At 39.9% G+C, this 16,386-nt stretch overlaps 1 protein-coding gene across 3 annotated transcripts; it reads left to right on the forward strand.

Moving 5' to 3' along the window:
- Positions 1 to 1,942: 1,942 nt before the first annotated feature.
- On the forward strand, positions 1,943 to 16,133 carry tspan11 (tetraspanin 11). 3 transcript variants are annotated; one of them, XM_027020263.2, is made up of 9 exons: positions 1,943 to 2,051; positions 4,178 to 4,278; positions 5,973 to 6,164; positions 8,200 to 8,274; positions 9,684 to 9,788; positions 9,984 to 10,142; positions 11,040 to 11,126; positions 12,751 to 12,868; positions 15,126 to 16,133. In XM_027020263.2, the coding sequence occupies exons 2-8, from the start codon at positions 4,192 to 4,194 to the stop codon at positions 12,826 to 12,828; spliced, it is 783 nt and encodes a 260-aa protein (XP_026876064.2). In that variant the 5' UTR covers positions 1,943 to 2,051; positions 4,178 to 4,191; the 3' UTR covers positions 12,829 to 12,868; positions 15,126 to 16,133. The 3 variants fall into 3 exon arrangements, with proteins under 3 accessions (XP_026876064.2, XP_026876066.2, XP_026876065.2); XM_027020265.2 differs by having other exon boundaries at positions 12,800 to 12,868; XM_027020264.2 differs by lacking the exon at positions 12,751 to 12,868.
- The last annotated feature ends 253 nt before the right edge of the window (positions 16,134 to 16,386 follow it).

Consider the following 16,386-nt stretch of genomic DNA (forward strand, 5'->3'; position numbering starts at 1 on the left):
TTTTTCTTCACTATACACCATATATTTGTTATCTTTCTTTTAGGTCAAGTGCACTGTGGAGTTATTCAGTTTCAGTCTACAATTACTGCTTTGGCCTTAAAACAACATTTCTGCTTTATTTCCTCAAGGTTAGATATTATTTATATTTCGCTTGAAGGAGCAAGAGAGCCTTTTCATGATTTAATACATCAACTTATCAGTAGAGAGGCATTGTATAGAGCAAGCACTTGAAAGCTTAGAGGCATTACAGCCTACAACTTAAAGCTAGTATTGTATGATCTGTGGTGTGTGTGTGTGTGTGTGTGTGTGTGTGTGTGTGTGTGTGTGTGTGTGTGTGTGTGTGTGTGTGTGTGTGTGTGTGCCTGGATATGTGCATGTGATTGTCCATTTTGAATGTGTTTCCATCAAAACACATCCCACTAACACCCCCTCAAGAGCAGCCTTTTAAGAGCTTTAGACAGAGAATAAAACACTGGAGTGAAAAACTTACAAGGAACAGATTGGGTGGACCTGACAAAAATACAGTTAAGTGATCAGGTTCATTCTGAAAGGTATACGGTGTTGTCTCTATCTGTTTTTTTTTTCTTCATCAAATTAATTCATGATTTCCCCCCTTATTTCTTTGCTTGTTTGCCATGTCACACCCTGCACTGACTTTCAGTTCCCTACTGTACTTTGATATAGAGATTATTTTTAAATCTGTGACCCCAGATGACAATTTTTACATCATATTCTCTTCTGGTATATCAATATTATGATCAACCAGTTCCACCATGTGGGCTACAAACAGAATTAAGCACCTTATCATACACTGAATGTCAATTATTGATGATGTCTCCCAAATTAACTGCATTTAAGGTTGTATCAGTAGACTCCCTCTGCCAATTCTGGTGTTACAGATGTCATCCTCTTCCCTAATGTCATTTCTCGCTGAGAGATCACATCAAAAGCAAATAACTGTTGCTTGTGTCCACTGCCTGAGATGGAACGCTTTCTCCTCATGGAGATTTGACTCGACTGAGTTACAGGGATGTAGGCTGGGAGGAAATCTCACACAGAGTCGTAATCTATGAGGAACAGGGGACAAACGCCTTGCCTCAACTATGGGCTAGGATAACGGATACGCAGCTAGTAGCAGTCTGCAAACACACAGGTTTCTATATACTACAGAACGGTATTGGTATTATTGATAGCCACTTTGTCGGCCATGTTTTGTTGTTTCATTCTTTGAACAATTTAGACCTAGTTTACTTCAGCTGTATCGCAGGCCTTCTGTCCACAATATCATTGTTATAATATGAAATAGTGGAGCTTATTTAGTCTTTGGTTGCTTATGTCATCTCTGGTTAGTAGGGACAGCAGTTCAATCAGCCTTACCCCAGCACACCGTTGGGTCCAGAGTGGCCAATACGCCTGTTGCTTTTCTATAATAAAATCCTTTCTGCTACTGACAGGCATACATAACAGTACAACACGCCTGTCTAATCAGCGAAGCCCTGCCTCGCTGTTAAAAACATCAAATTAACCTTTGCGATGAAGGTGTGATATGGCGTCGCTCTTCACTTTGCATAATGAAAAGGACAGTTATGACTAATACTCTATTCGCTCTCCAGTACATAATAAGGGTTTGAGTTTGAGGCTGTTCTTAGGACCCTAGAAAAGATGTGCCCCGTATATTTCTTATAGCCTATACACATATTTTTATGTACACCCGGTGCAGCGTGGTCTGTCATTGGTTTAACGGTATTTTGTTTTTTTCAATCTCACAACAAATATAATCTTCAATATATTTTAATTGCATTATATAATGTATGAATTTGCCAATTACAGATGGTCGAGGAAGCTGATTTTCTTGAGTTGCGTAGTCACCTCGCGGTTACTTATTTGTTTGAAGATTAATGGCGAGACGCGTTTTAATCCCATCAGTCGGAGGGGCGGGTTGTAGTTGCATTTCCTCTACAGCCTGCAGTGACCCACTCCTCCCGTGGACAGGACGGACGTTGGCAAAGCAACAAGCTTCACACAGTGAGAAAAGGACTCGCTGTATTTTGGTGAGTTTTTCAAAAAAGCTCCCTGTTCATGGTTTCCTGGCCTACACCGCAAAAGTAGCGTTTGGCGAATGTTAGTTTGTACTTTCCTCACATTGTGGATAAGCTAAATGCAGTTGTTTTGAGAGAAGCAAATGCCTTTCACTGTCGCTGTTTTCATTTTGTTAATTGTGTCGATTTAACAAAAGTGATAGTACTGAAAGGCAATCTAACTAATTGCAATAAGCGCCTAATAACAAATGTTTTTGATAATCACTAGAGCCAGCGTTCGGGGAAGATGCAACCAAATGATTTAAATTTCCGCTCTTTTTCATCAACCCTTCAATCCATGTATAAAACAACAGATCTTTTAGCGGTTTAGATGTGCAAACACGCTAGTGGCTTAGGTTATTTTATATCGCCATGAAAAGCCGACCTGTGTTTGATCTGAAATCGATCGGACGCGGACATTTAAAATAACAACAAAAGCCCTGTTTTCCACTGTAAACAAACCGCAGTAGCTCGTATAGGCTACCAATCAGTCTGGTTGTGTGCTGAGCGAGGCCCGTCTTATTCAACGAAACTTAACCTCTCAGCTACGCCTCCGCCATCGGGAAGCATCTGAAGTTGCCCCCATGCCAGAAAACAGTAGCGCCAAGGTTCAGATATTTCCTCTCTGAATGTGGCAACCCTTGACAACTTGGGGTCTGTGTAAACATATCGGGCAGCTTCACTGTGTCCTTTCACATTCAATAATATATGGGTGAAGAAAATTATGTATTTTGATTTATGAATTAAGGCACAGTTATGATGCAGACACCCGACAAATGTAGTTATTTACATAATTTAACCATTTACATTCATTGTTCAGAAAAGGAAATCTTTTGTAGCTTTTGTTCTATTTTGTTTACTCCAAAGACTTGAGAATGGCTTGCTTTACCATTCTGTAATAACTTGGAAAATCAGTTCATCAGCTTATTCTAAACATATCCTGTGTGCATGCTGTACCATGCAAAAAATCTTATGCCATCCAGAAAATTATAAACTCTGTAATGTGTGTTTATTTGCATGGAAAACATTAAATAATATACCAACACTAGTACAGAAACATTCATGGATTACATTAATACATAAATACATTCAACATTAATACTATAAAAATGAACTTTTTAATGTTTTTTTCAACAAGTTATTGATATCTAATTAATAACATAGGTTTGAGAAGGTGACATATTTCAGCATAAGTGTTTCAAACACACAGAAACACAATTAAGACATACTGATGGGCAGAACAGAACCCTATACAAAACAGATCTAGACCCCTATCTAGAAACTTATCTAGAACCCTATTCATAACAGAACTGGAACAGTGGGGGATGACTTGGACAGGGAACAGAGCACAAAAACTGCTTAAGTCAAAAAGAAGAAATTCTTTCCCACCAATCATGTGACCACTTTTCCTTCAGAGCAAATAAACACTTTCTGCTATGATAATTTTAAGCTTCTTTTTGTTTATGTGCTAAAGACTTTTGTATGGTACATTAGGTTATATCTACAACAGATTAAAATGTCATCCACAATAAGAAAACTCAGGTCCAGGGTGGTACTCCATGGGTTATATGTCATTATAAAGAAACTCAGGGCCAGTGTGGTACTGCATGGTTTATGTCATTAGGGACAGTAATGCTTTATTTAAAGCTCCTAAAAGTGTAAGTCAGCGTCATAATGAGCTGCAGCCATCTGTCTGTTCTGGAGTTTGTGAATTTTCTTTGTGTGTGTGGGTGTGCGTTTGTGTGCGTGTCTGTGTGTGTTTTGGTATATATATTTTTTGACTGCTTCTCTCCAAAAGTGGGCCATTATTCAGCTGCTGTTTTGACATGCATTGCTTCTACACTGAGCTCTCAAATAGTCCATGTCACTCTCATGCAGTAGCAATGCACAGCCACATCTGGTAATTAACGTGTCACCCAAAAGAACAGCATCTGACTGCTGTCTCTCTGATCAAAACCTTTCAGCAGCCTCTTGTTGCTACCATCTTTGTCCTTTTCCTCCCTGATCATATTCCTCTTGCTTTCTGAAAACTGTAAGGCAAAAGCTTTATTCATCTTAACCCCCACTTTAAATGAACATGTTCTCCTCTCCTCTCCCAGATTTTACAGGAAAGATGGGGAGCATGTATAAGGATGAGCAGGATGACTGGATGACTGTCTGTCTCAAGTACCTCCTCTTTGTCTTTAACTTTCTATTTTGGGTGAGTCTAGATTGTAGACTGCAGCCTTTATTCCTTCAGCACACTGGGACGTTTATGGAGTTCCTATTGTCTTTTTATGCATTACAGATAGTGTAAGGGGAATAGTCTAATGTTCATTCTTTCAGTTTGTGCAATGAGGTTTTGATCTGTGAGACATGAAGAGAGCTGGAGAGAGAAAGCAAAGGATGACTGATACAGGTACATCAGTGTTTTGTTGATGGATATCTCAACAGATGGACTTAATGGTGTGTGTGTGTGTGTGTGTGTGTTCGCGTGAGTGTGTGTACACACTCTCTGGTATGGTATTCTTAAGCAGTATGTGTTCAGTAATAGAGCTGAGTGAAGTCCTATACCTCTTCAGAGCTTGGGGCTAGAAGAGGAATCACTTTTAAACTGTCTCAGAGCACTGCAAAGGTGCTGTGAAGCAACGCATGCATGACTGTGTGCATGAGCACCTGTACTTATGTATGCATATGAGCTACTGTCACGTAGTGCACTTGGGAACCAGACCCGTAACTCTGAATTTCCTTTCCACCACAACTTGCTATCTTCTCAATGCTTTTCTCCTCCCATCCATTACCACAGCAGATACTGAACTTGGACAGCACCCTCTAGAGTTCAAGTCATTTGCTGAGTGCTGTTAAGATTCCTTTTGAAAAAGAATGCGATAAGCGTTTTCTGCTCCATCCACAACATGATGATTTGGTTTGGAAATGCCCTTGCCTGTACGTTGGCTACAGACTTGGCCCCATTGCTGTACAAATATGCACAGGCTGAGATCACTGTAACACTGTTGCCTGTGAAATTTGACATTGTAATAGAAGTGTGTGAATCCAGGAGCCAAGTGTGTGAGCAACACTCAAGAAATGAGTACAGGCACTCCTTAGAACAGAATTCACATGATCTCACTCAGCTGCGCATGAGACCACACCTCTCAGAGCAAAACAAGCTGTTGAAAACAATCTTCAGTAAAATAAAAAGTATATTTAAAATGATATGTATGGGTGGTATTTGTTTCTGATTTTTTTGGTTTTGGTTTATTATGCAGCATTATCTTTTGTATGCAGAAACATTAAATATAAGATTTGTCTTTCATCCTGTACTACATATGGTGAAATCCTTTCAATATAAAATCCTTTCTGTGAGCTAGGAAACTACAGCCCACTTTTTTTGTGGGGGGGGGTCATGATCTTTCTCATGGAATAGTAGACAGGAGCCCTGTCTTATGTGGTGTGGAGGTGTAGATGGGAGCCCTGTTGTGTGTGTGTGTGTGTGTGTGTGTGTGTGTGTGTGTGTGGTATGCAGAAGGGGTGTCTGATGCCTGCTTGCCTTTTGTTTGGGCCCAGAGGAAAGGGATGGGAGGGAAGTATCGGGGGAGAATTTCCTTACTGGAACTTGCAATAATTTCCTTAACTTACTGGAATTTCCTTAACTTCCATGTGACTAAAGGGTCATGATGGGTCATAAAAGGGAACAAAACTGAAATGTGTATCCACATCACCTTAGTGAGTAATGTACTTAAAGTTAGACTGTATTTTCACAATTTATTTGATCTATTGATTATATTTTTATTTGCATATTTAAGTTGCCTTACAAATTATTGGAAAAATGTTTGCTGAAAAACAAAATATATGTGCTGAAGGACTGGTTTTTGGTCTTTTCTCTCTCTCTCTCTCTCTCTCTCTCTCTCTCAGATGGGTGGAGGTGTGGTGATGGGGGTGGGGATCTGGACTCTGATCGATAAGGGCGAGTACCTAAGCCTGTTGGCCTCCAGCACATTTGCCGTGTCTGCCTACATCCTCATCCTGGCTGGAGCCCTGGTCATGGTCACTGGCTTCCTGGGCTGCTGCGCTGTCATCCGTGAGCAGAGGAGCCTCCTCTCAATGGTATGGGGCAGGCTGCCTGTGCTTCACTGGTGGCTCTGGGCAGCCCTTATACGGGATATTCCCCCAGTTCCCTGAAGCCCAAAACCCCAGCTATAGTTCTTCACACTGTAACTAGCCCCATCATTTGTAATGAAGCTGTTAATAGGTATAATTACATTTAGGCCTCTTGGTATAGTCATTGGCTTTCAATCCCTTCGCTGATGGCCTGACTCCACATCAGCCCTGACAAAGGAACAGACACACATCCTCCTCTCCTTCATTATTAAAGTAGAGAGAGAGCGAGAGAGAACCAAGGTTGCACCTGCCACTGCAGCAGTGCTATTTATAGCTAGCCCTCGGTCTCATGCGTGATACTCAGGAAGGTAGGGTGCCACCTCTGGGTGTTTGTGGCCTTGTGGTTTTGTGTGTGGATTAAAATGAGTTATGAAAGCAGTTCTGTTTACCTATGAAAGAGGTGATGTGAAAGTCATCTACTGAGAGAGTGTCACCTTCCATATTCTTCTCTTGTAAAAGGGCTATTGTCCTTCTGTGTCATCTGAATAAAGCCCCGTCCCCCCCAGCTCCACTCAAACGCACACAAAAACCCCACGCCCCATCAAGAAAGATTAATCTGTTGTACTGCATTGTTTGACTTTAAATTTGTCATTGTCTTTGTAAAGGATTTGTCTCCTACCTTGCTGACGCGCTTAATCAGATGAATTCCTTATCTGGCAGCAGGAGAGTGTGTGTGTGATGACTGCTGCCTTTTCCATTCTTTCTTTCTGTTTTTCTTTCTTTTGATCTTTCCCTCTTTATTATTGAGATCTGATTATTTCAGATGTGAGATCTTTCACATCTGAAATATTTTTCTTCAGAGAAACGAAGAATGTAAACACGTTGGGGTTACGTTCGCATTTTTTTTTTTTGATTCCATCCACCCCCCACTACCATAATAAGCGCAAGTACAGTAGTGTAGTGATTAAATCTGCCTTTTTCTAATCAGAGTCTTACATGTCAAGGGAACATAATGGCCTATGTATTTATTTCTAATACACCCACCTGAGTCTAAGCAGTCTGAGCAGGTAGCTAGTGGGTTGTGCTGTAGTAGTCTTTTGAGTGTGTGTGTGTGTGTGTGTGTGTGTGTGTGTGTGTGTGTGTGTGTGTGTTTGTATGGGGACTGGTAGGCCTCGAACTACTCTAACAGGTAGAAGCACCGAACAGGCAGGTGGTTATGCACTGTGTTTGTGTGTTTGTCTGAGGGTGTACTCTGTACCTATTGTATATTTTTGAAAGAAGCTTGTTCTAATGATAGACAACAGGCAGAGGTGAAATAATTTACACATATCTGTTTGTCATGCATCTTTGTTATCTATCAAAATTCTTAATCTTGTTTCACTCCTGGTTCAGGTTGTAACAACCTCATTTTAACATGATAGCTATTCAAACCTAGTTTTTCCTCACTGCTGTTGACTGAACAGCAACTTTCATGTGTCAACAGCACAGCAACTGATATGCTTGGAAATCTCAGAAGGAAACAGAATTTGACTGGATTTCTTCGAGAAAAATACCTTTGCTTCCAAAGCACTGCTGTCTTGATAGCTAATCTAGATAGTGTGCCAAAATATTAGTCCACTTTGCAATTTTCAAACTTAGTTATAGCCATAGCTAACAATACATTTTAAACATGAAGTGACTTGCATCTCTTGTAATGCATATTTCAGCAATGGAGAAGTATACACTCATAAAAAGGATCCTACGAATGTCCTTGAGAAAATAAGAGAGCTAGCTAATTATGCCATAGTTTTGTTTTTTTTTTCCTTTTACCATGAATGAGACATTAAGAGGGGCATAAATTGAGGTTGTGTAAACACTGACTGAAAAGGCCCAATTGGAATTGTAGATGCCCAGTTGCAGCAGGCTTCCCGGCACCATAGGCCCCAGTGTGTTGGCCCCCATCCCTGTCCCCGCCCCTTGTCACACTGGGTTGTTATGGTTCTTCTGTCCCACTTTGTGCATGGGCATAATCATTGCTTTGTTTGCTGTTGTCATTCTGCAGTACTTCTCCTGTCTGCTGGTGATATTCCTGATTGAGCTTGTTGCTGGAGTTCTAGCATATGTGTATTATCAAAAGGTGAGGAGTCCTTGACCACACACACAAACGTATGTTACTGTCACTATAACTTTGTATGCAGTAATATATCTGAGATGATCTTACCCTATTTAAACTAGTACACAAGAAACGTCAGAAATAAAGTAAGCTATGATAAGTTATCAGAATGTAAGAATACACACATTTTCAGGATGTTATTGGTTATATAATGTTGAGATTTGATTTTGTGTGCAACGGAGAGCGGTAAGCAGGTGGACGCGTGTGTGGAAAAGAGCGAGATTTATTATTGGCAAATCCAAAATCAGAGTCATTATAGCAGTCCAGGACCATAGAACCAACACAGAGATTACGGGGATACATTACAAACAAACAAAAACGTACGGGAAGGGAAGCAAGGGAAGCAGGCTATAACATAGGCTAGGGAACACAAAGGCTAGGATAACAAAACAGGCTTTGATACAGCCAAACATTAAACCAAACACAATCGCAACCATCAAATAAACATAGACGCACTGATTCAAAGGAACACAACCATTCAAATAAACATTGAACAGGGAACGCGACAGGGTTTAAATACATTAACTTAACAAGGTAGAAATGAGGGAAAGGTGTAAGCAATCAAACGAGGGCCGGATAAAACCAAACTATGGCATGGACCTAAAGTACACAAGACAGGGAAAACATGGAACACGGAATATCAATAGTGACATTGTGTTGAAAAAATAACTCTAATTATATACACTCACAGTTTGGTTTGACTCAGAAGCCAAAATTTATTTGAAAGCATGATTGAAAAGTAACCCATTCTTGTTAAAAAAATCTTATTGTTTGGTCAGTGACCCTTTATTGATCAAGAGTTGGAGAATGAATAATCCAGATTCTAAATATAATGATATAAGGTTAGCAAGGAAAGGTTTTAACTGTCAACATGTAAGTAATTATATACTATTAAATTTAATGGTAAATCTCCAATATGGTTCTTGTTGATTTCACTGATGTATCCAAAACATTGCATCCAACCTATACAAAGCATTGCATTGGCACATCCATTCTCCAGCTTCGCACTTCTGAAGCCATGCAGTCCCATACTCATGTCAGGGGTCACTGGGGCTGAAGAAAGCTTTGAGTGAGCAGGGTGCTGTTCACCCCCACACCTGATTTTTCTGCCAACAGCTGCTCCCACTGCTGCGATAAGATCTATTTAAGACACACAATGTTTTTTTTTTTTTCCTGCTCTCCCACTCATAAGCCTCTTGATACTTCTGTGTTTTCCTTTTGCTGCCTCTTTGATGTCTTTTTGTGTCTTATCTTGCTGTTTCTGACTTCTTCCTTTAAGGTCATTGATTGATTTTTTTGTCATTTTCAATGGCTTAGTATCTCTCTCTATTTCTCTCTCTCTCTCTCTCTCTCTCTCTCTCTCTCTCTCTCAGTTGAGTGAGGAGCTGAAGCAGCACCTGAGGAAGACCATGACAGAGAACTATGCTCAACCAGGGAAGGAGGGCATCACTCGGGCTGTGGACCGACTTCAGCAGGATGTAGGAGTCTCCCAGTTCCCATGGCCCTCTGGGCCTCATGGATCAAAACCAGCCATAGCTCTGTCTGAATTATAGTGGGTGGGCCTATAAATATACACATTTAGAAGAGCCTCCCTCTATATTCCACTGTTTCTTAAATCACTGTATTTATGAGGCACAAAACGCTTTCCATCGTGCTGCTGTTTCGTACTGCAGTTCAAGTGTTGTGGGAGCAACAACTCCTTCGATTGGCAGCACAGCGTGTACATCATGTCACCGGAAGCAGAGAAGAGGGTTGTTCCTGATAGCTGCTGCAAATCTATGACCCTTCAGTGTGGCTGGAGAGACCACCCCTCCAACATCTACAAAGTGGAAGTAAGGCTTTGAATTCGATCATTATTCGAATTTAGATTAAATCTCAGAAAATGTGATGTTTAAATGTTTTGAAGCTATAGCCATCTAAACTGCGCCTATATTAGCTGTGGAACTTTGACATTGCTGAGCATTCAAAATCCATAAAGCACTTAATATATCACAAGGGAGTGCTTTAAATTAGGAAACTATAGCTGTAAGCAAGCTGATGCACTTATTACCATTACAGAAAGTCCCAGTGGTCTGAGAGGTAGGTGATAATGCCAGAACTAACTTCAAGTGAACCGTATTTAGTGAATTGCACATACACAACTCCAATAGTCCTATAAGGGCATAGTGATTATATAATTTTTTGTCCTGCAGTTAGCAAATTTCCCTCTGAAATAAAACAGTCACATAACCAACATATTTGTGAAGACATGCAATAGAGATAGCTTGCTATTGTTACTTCATGCACATATCCTTTCTCCATATCTTCCACGATAGGATGATATTAAATGTCCAGTCCAATTTACACACGCACACGTGTGCACACACACACACACACAGTGTGGATGTGTATTATGGATGCATCTCTCTGTCTGCAATGGTGAATGCCATCTAGAATTCAGTCAATGCAGCTCAAAAGTACAAAGTTGCTGTTGTGTACTGAAGCTGTGCTCTGCGGCAGTTTAAAAGGGATTAGCTCCTGAGAATGAATGAGAGATGGCAGGTTCTCACAGCCTTTATCTGGTAAATGCAGGCGGGAGCGTCTTAGCTGTTTACAGCACCTGGTCCTGCTCCATGCTGACTTTGAAGTGAATATCCTGCCAAGCTGCCAGAAAACAGTGAAGCAGAACCAGAGTTAGTGAGTAAAGGATTCCTGCTACAGGAGGGCTTATGCCCTGTCTTCGCCCACAGGGTGGCTGTATCACTAAGCTGGAGCACTTCCTGGCTGAACACCTGCTCATCATCGGAGCTGTGGGGATAGGCGTGGCCTGTCTACAGGTAACGCCGCCCACATTTTCATCTGGTTAAGTTTAATGTTAGATTAAGCTGTTTAATGTTTAACCGACTGGTTTCTGTTTGCTGCCTAGATACAAATAACAGTACTCACTCTCACTTTAGAAACACATTCTCATTATACAAGTGGATCCTATTTTAGGCCCAGTCTGGTGTTGTATGTGTGTATGTGTACTTGCTATTTATGATTGTTTATTATGAATCATAAACCTAAACAGAGCCATGTATTCAGTGCAGAAATTGACAGTGAGGTTTAGTGATTTGATTTGGTTTTTTAAGTCCTCCTAAAATAGGTTCTTTAGGTCTGTGGGGAGGTGCAAAATAGAAGACTATTTTAGCCTCAGCCTTCCAGTAGGCAATTGAGAGAGAGAGAGAGAGAGAGAGAGAGAGAGAGAGAGAGAGAGAGAGAGAGAGAGAGAGCTAACTTTAGTTCTGAATTCTGAATGAGTGCAAAATACTATTGATCTTTTCTCTGTGCATAAACTCTAGAAATAAACCACAAAGACATATGAAGCTGTTTCTTTATCAGTCTTCCTGTCTCTGGACTGGACTGTGTGAGTCATGCTTTATAACAAGACCTTTTTGGTTGTGGTTTAAAGATGAAAAGGTTAAAGATGAAAATTATTCCCTTTACTTCAAAATAGCAAGAAGCACAGAATTATGCTATTAAATATTAGTATTAAATATAATATTATTAAATATTGGTATTAAATATTAGCTGTCTTGGGTCGCTGACTGACTAATAGCTGTTTAAAATGTGATAGAAAATTAACTTGATTTTGAAAAATACAGTAATTTACTTAACTGTACTAAATACTTTAATTATTACTGTTTTGATCTGTTAGTTACTCTCCCTTTTTGTATTAATAAAGACAATAAATTAGTTCATAACAAATTGGGGTTGCTAGCACTCAGTCAGCTACAGTACCATTATCCAGGTCCTTGGGTCCACTGCACAGATAAGTCACATGATCAAGTCACCGTGGAAACGAAAGATTTGGCAATTAATAACTGGCTAAAAATAAAGCCTGCAATGAATTACTGAAATTATTTTATAGTAAAAAAAAAGCCTCAAACTGGGCAGAAGCACCTCCTGGGAGAGTGCACTAATTAAATTGATGCTCTTCAGCACCATATCATTATTATGCTAATACTTCACAAGTACTACTCCACAGGGTCAAAAGCATTGTGATTCATTTTGGAAAAAGCAGGGAAGTAGGCATGCACAATGTTTGCAAGTTGGTCTTTAATGTTCACTTTCATAGTTTATGGGTTTATAGTTATAGTTTTGGTAGAGATATCAATCTGTGAAATGTCTTTGTAGGCATGTATTTATTTGGCATGTGGGTCTGTCTGTGGGTGTGCATTTATTGTGTATTTTGTATGTGTTTAACTCCTCTCAGTGCTTTCTTCTAGGTTTCTGACTTAAGTCATGCTTTAATTCATATGTGTGTGTTAGAGTATGTAGGATATATGTGTTAGATAGTTGATTTTTGTCTTAAATCATGTCTCTGTTTCCCGTTTCTTGTTCTCTTTCTATCTATTTTTCTGTCTCTGTCTTTGTTTCTGTGTGTGTGTGTGTGTGTGTGTGTGTGTCCTGTATCTGTAGTTAGCAGGAGCAATGCTGACTGCCTGCTTTATTTATCTGCTTTATAAAGAAGAGGAAGAAGACTTCTCTGACGTTTGATTGCTTTTTGCCACTGTTTGGCTCCTGCTGAACAGCCAAGGTCTGCACGTGAACGCGTGTGCACGCGTGTCTTTGTGCATGTGTGTGTGTTTGTGCACTATGCATGGTATTGCAGCACGTTGTCATCACCTCATGGAGGCAGTGCTTTCAGAATGAAAATGCATCTGGGGACTTCTGCTGCGTATACATCGTGAGGCTCAGACATGGCATGTGACTATGCTAGCCAACTTCTGATGCTGTCATAACAAGAGAATGTCCCTTTCTGATTTTAAAATGGCGCATAGTTAAAGTTTTATGTCTGAAAGGTGTTTTCAAGTGCTTGCGATGTTTACCTGTCGCATTTTAGGTCAAGTAACAACACTTTTTGGGTATCTCACTCTTTTGTTGAACTGGAGGCCATTGTTCAAACTTTGGAAAACAGTGCAAATCTGATGGTTATGAGTTTAAGTTCCCTACATTTAGCATTACTGCCTCGTCATTGCGCTTTTCACCTCTGTCTACTTGGACAGCCTGATTGAGAGCACCCCCAGGAGAAAAGAAAATGAAACAGCTAACAGACTGTGACTTTCAGTCATCATGTAATTTGCCTAAAACCAATTGACCTTTGCTGTGTATTTATTGCTCCTTTGTGAGCATTTAGGAGTTAGGTAACGCCAGTAATGTGTCATCTGTAAAACAGACAAGAGACGAAGTCTGGGTCCGGTCACTCTACCTCCCAGAAGGAAGGGGCCTTTAGAAGTATTTCTCTTCTAGATTAGAGATGGATAGATCTGTTTCTATTCTGTTTCTATTTCTAACTTTCATACTGCATCCACATGCGTTTTGGCCTTCTGGCCATCAGATATTAGATGAGCACATGCATGTATATAATATATTTGCAGCCATCTTTAAAGTGTGCTACTTTGTGTTACCAAATAGTAGGACTGGAGCTATTTCAGGGTTTGAGAATTTTCTGGATTTTGCAGAGCCCACAGACAAAAGAAACAGTGGTGAATAAGCCCCCAGAAGCAAGTTGCACAAAAACGTGCACTGTGTGAATAAATTCAGCACTGACGGATAACACTGGAGTTTCTGCTATGCAATATTATCCAGAAGATGATATTGCACATATTGTGATCAAAAGCTGCAATATTTACTCTGGCTTCTTTAAAGCCCTATGTTAAATGTACACAGATGATCATTCTGACCATGAGTATCACTGTTCATCTGATGTTCCTCATGTGCTGAGCATATACTCGAGTGCAAGCGGATTCCTTTACACCACTGTCTGGGTTTCAGTGTTTCCCACATTTCTTCTCTTTCCGCCCTGTGTCTGTGTTTCACGGGTAGGAGGGTGCTCTATCTCTTTTATAGGGCTGATCACTCACTGCACACTCTCCCCGGACACAGTTCTAGCCTGCACAAACCTCATCGGCTGTTAAAAAACCACACGTTACTTTTTCATCCCTCTTAGAGATGTGGATTCCCACTTTTAGATCTTTTTAAAATGGTGAAGGTCTTGTTTCATACCATATTTTATTATCATTAGTATTATCCTCTCCTGATGTGTTCTGAAAATAGAGCCTATTAAAATGTTGTTATATTGTTGATACATTATTAGATATATTGTTGACATATGTTAGATACAGTTTTGATCTCTGCTGTGGCTGGATCCTGTGTTGATCTGAATATTCGCTTGTGTTTTTTGTATTAGAAAAACTGCACAATGAGGCACTGTAGTACCTACAATTTTCTTAAGATTGCGTCTGTGGATGTTATTGAGTCTACAGGCACTCTGGCAACACTACAGATGTGAAAATGTGAAAACTAATGTCTGTGCTGTGATTATCTTTTGTTCCCACTGGAGTCTTGCCATTGTTCTAACTCTTCAAATGCATGTGCACGTCTACATACTCAGACAGACACACAAACATACAGACATACTTTCTCTTACATGCTAATCGATCCAATTACAACATTACTGCTATAATGGCTGCTTTATGCTTCAGTTCCCATAGTAATTGCATACTGCTGTCTTCAACAGAAGCTCCCATAAAGACTTCATGGAATATTCATGCAAAACTAAAATGTGGTTGCTTCTCCATTGTCTCCTGTTTTACCTGTGTCTACTCATCCTTACATCCTACATCTTTCATATAGTAAATGTTCCACAGAGCCATATATAATAGCTGGTATTCGTCAGAAGGAATGGCCACCTCACCAAGTCAATCATGAAAATAGTTCATTTGTAATGCAGTCACTGGAAGATTCGCCTGTGGGCCTTTAGAATTGTGCGTGTGTGTGTGTGTGTGTTTCAGATCTGTGGAATGGTGTTTACCTGTTGCTTGCACAGACGGGTAAAGCTGGACCCATACTGACTGTGGTTCGCCCCGACTGTCCCAGCCCCCAGCCTTCCTTTCTCCTCATCAGTCTCTCAACCGCATGGATGTGCTCCCCTCTCCAGGACAGACATGGAGAGGCCTTTTTCCTTCTTTTAATGCCTTCGCTCTCAATTTCAGCATGAAGCCGGGAACACAGGAACACGCATCATCAGCATAGACACTAGAGTTGATGACCAAGAGTCTCTTGCCTTTAATGCGGGAGTCTCAGCATGTAAGATGATTATCCAGTTTACATGTGACAGGATTTTTCACCCAAACTATTTTTTAGAAAAAAAAGGAAAGCTATTTTTATTTTGTTTCTCTTTAGCTGTTTTAAAACATTTCATCTTTATGATACTGGATGTCAGCTGTCAACTAGCAGGCACAAAAATAGAAGTATACTTATTAAATCTATGCAGTATACTTATTAAATCTATGTACCATGATTCTTTAAAAAAAATACACCTCTAAATAATGTACTTGTCACACTAGGTAGTAGAAATTACACACCTTTAAAATTGTAATCAAATGTATTTTTAGATTTCACGAGAATACTCGCATCTGTCTTTCCATTGTGTGTAACACGGCATGCTGAAGTTCAACACACATGAGACATTTTCCAAAATCACTACTGTGAACCTACAATGGACAGGGGTGGATCTTATACCATGACACATTTCAAAAAGTGTCCTGGGTCCCTGAGTACTTCAGTAACAAAGGTGTAACATTTTGCTCTTTTGGAAACCCAGAGCTCTTATTTTGATGGGGTGCTTTCTAAACAGCATAGGATATGATGAGCCTTTTGGAATTTGTTCCCTAGTATTGGTTATTACTGACTTTCTATTGTCATGTTTTCTTGTGGTTACTTCCCTGGAACTGTCTTTATTGCATTTTAAATGGAGCACTGGTATCATGCAAATATATTGACCAGCAGAGTGAACTTTTGGTACCTTTCCTTATCTTTCAGATAATAGAACAGTGCCTTCCATGCTAGAACTCTATGGAGGTGTTACATATGGAACACCTTTGTGATCCAGATGTTAGACTACACATATTGAGATCTATCTATCTATCTATCTATCTATCTATCTATCTATCTATCTATCTATCTATCTATCTATCTATCTATCTATCTATCTATCTATCTATCTATCTATCTATCTATCTATCTATCTATCTATCTATCTATCTATCTATC

This window comes from Electrophorus electricus, chromosome 7 (assembly GCF_013358815.1).
Source record: "Electrophorus electricus isolate fEleEle1 chromosome 7, fEleEle1.pri, whole genome shotgun sequence".
Lineage (NCBI taxonomy): Eukaryota > Metazoa > Chordata > Actinopteri > Gymnotiformes > Gymnotidae > Electrophorus > Electrophorus electricus.

Excerpts from the sequence above, each read along its gene's own strand:
- tspan11 (XM_027020263.2), top strand. The coding sequence starts at position 4,192 with ATGGGGAGCATGTATAAGGATGAGCAGGATGACTGGATGACTGTCTGT. Across the intron at positions 8,275-9,683 it reads CATATGTGTATTATCAAAAG|TTGAGTGAGGAGCTGAAGCA; the intron begins GTGAGGAGTCCT and ends TCTCTCTCTCAG. Across the intron at positions 9,789-9,983 it reads TGGACCGACTTCAGCAGGAT|TTCAAGTGTTGTGGGAGCAA; the intron begins GTAGGAGTCTCC and ends TTCGTACTGCAG.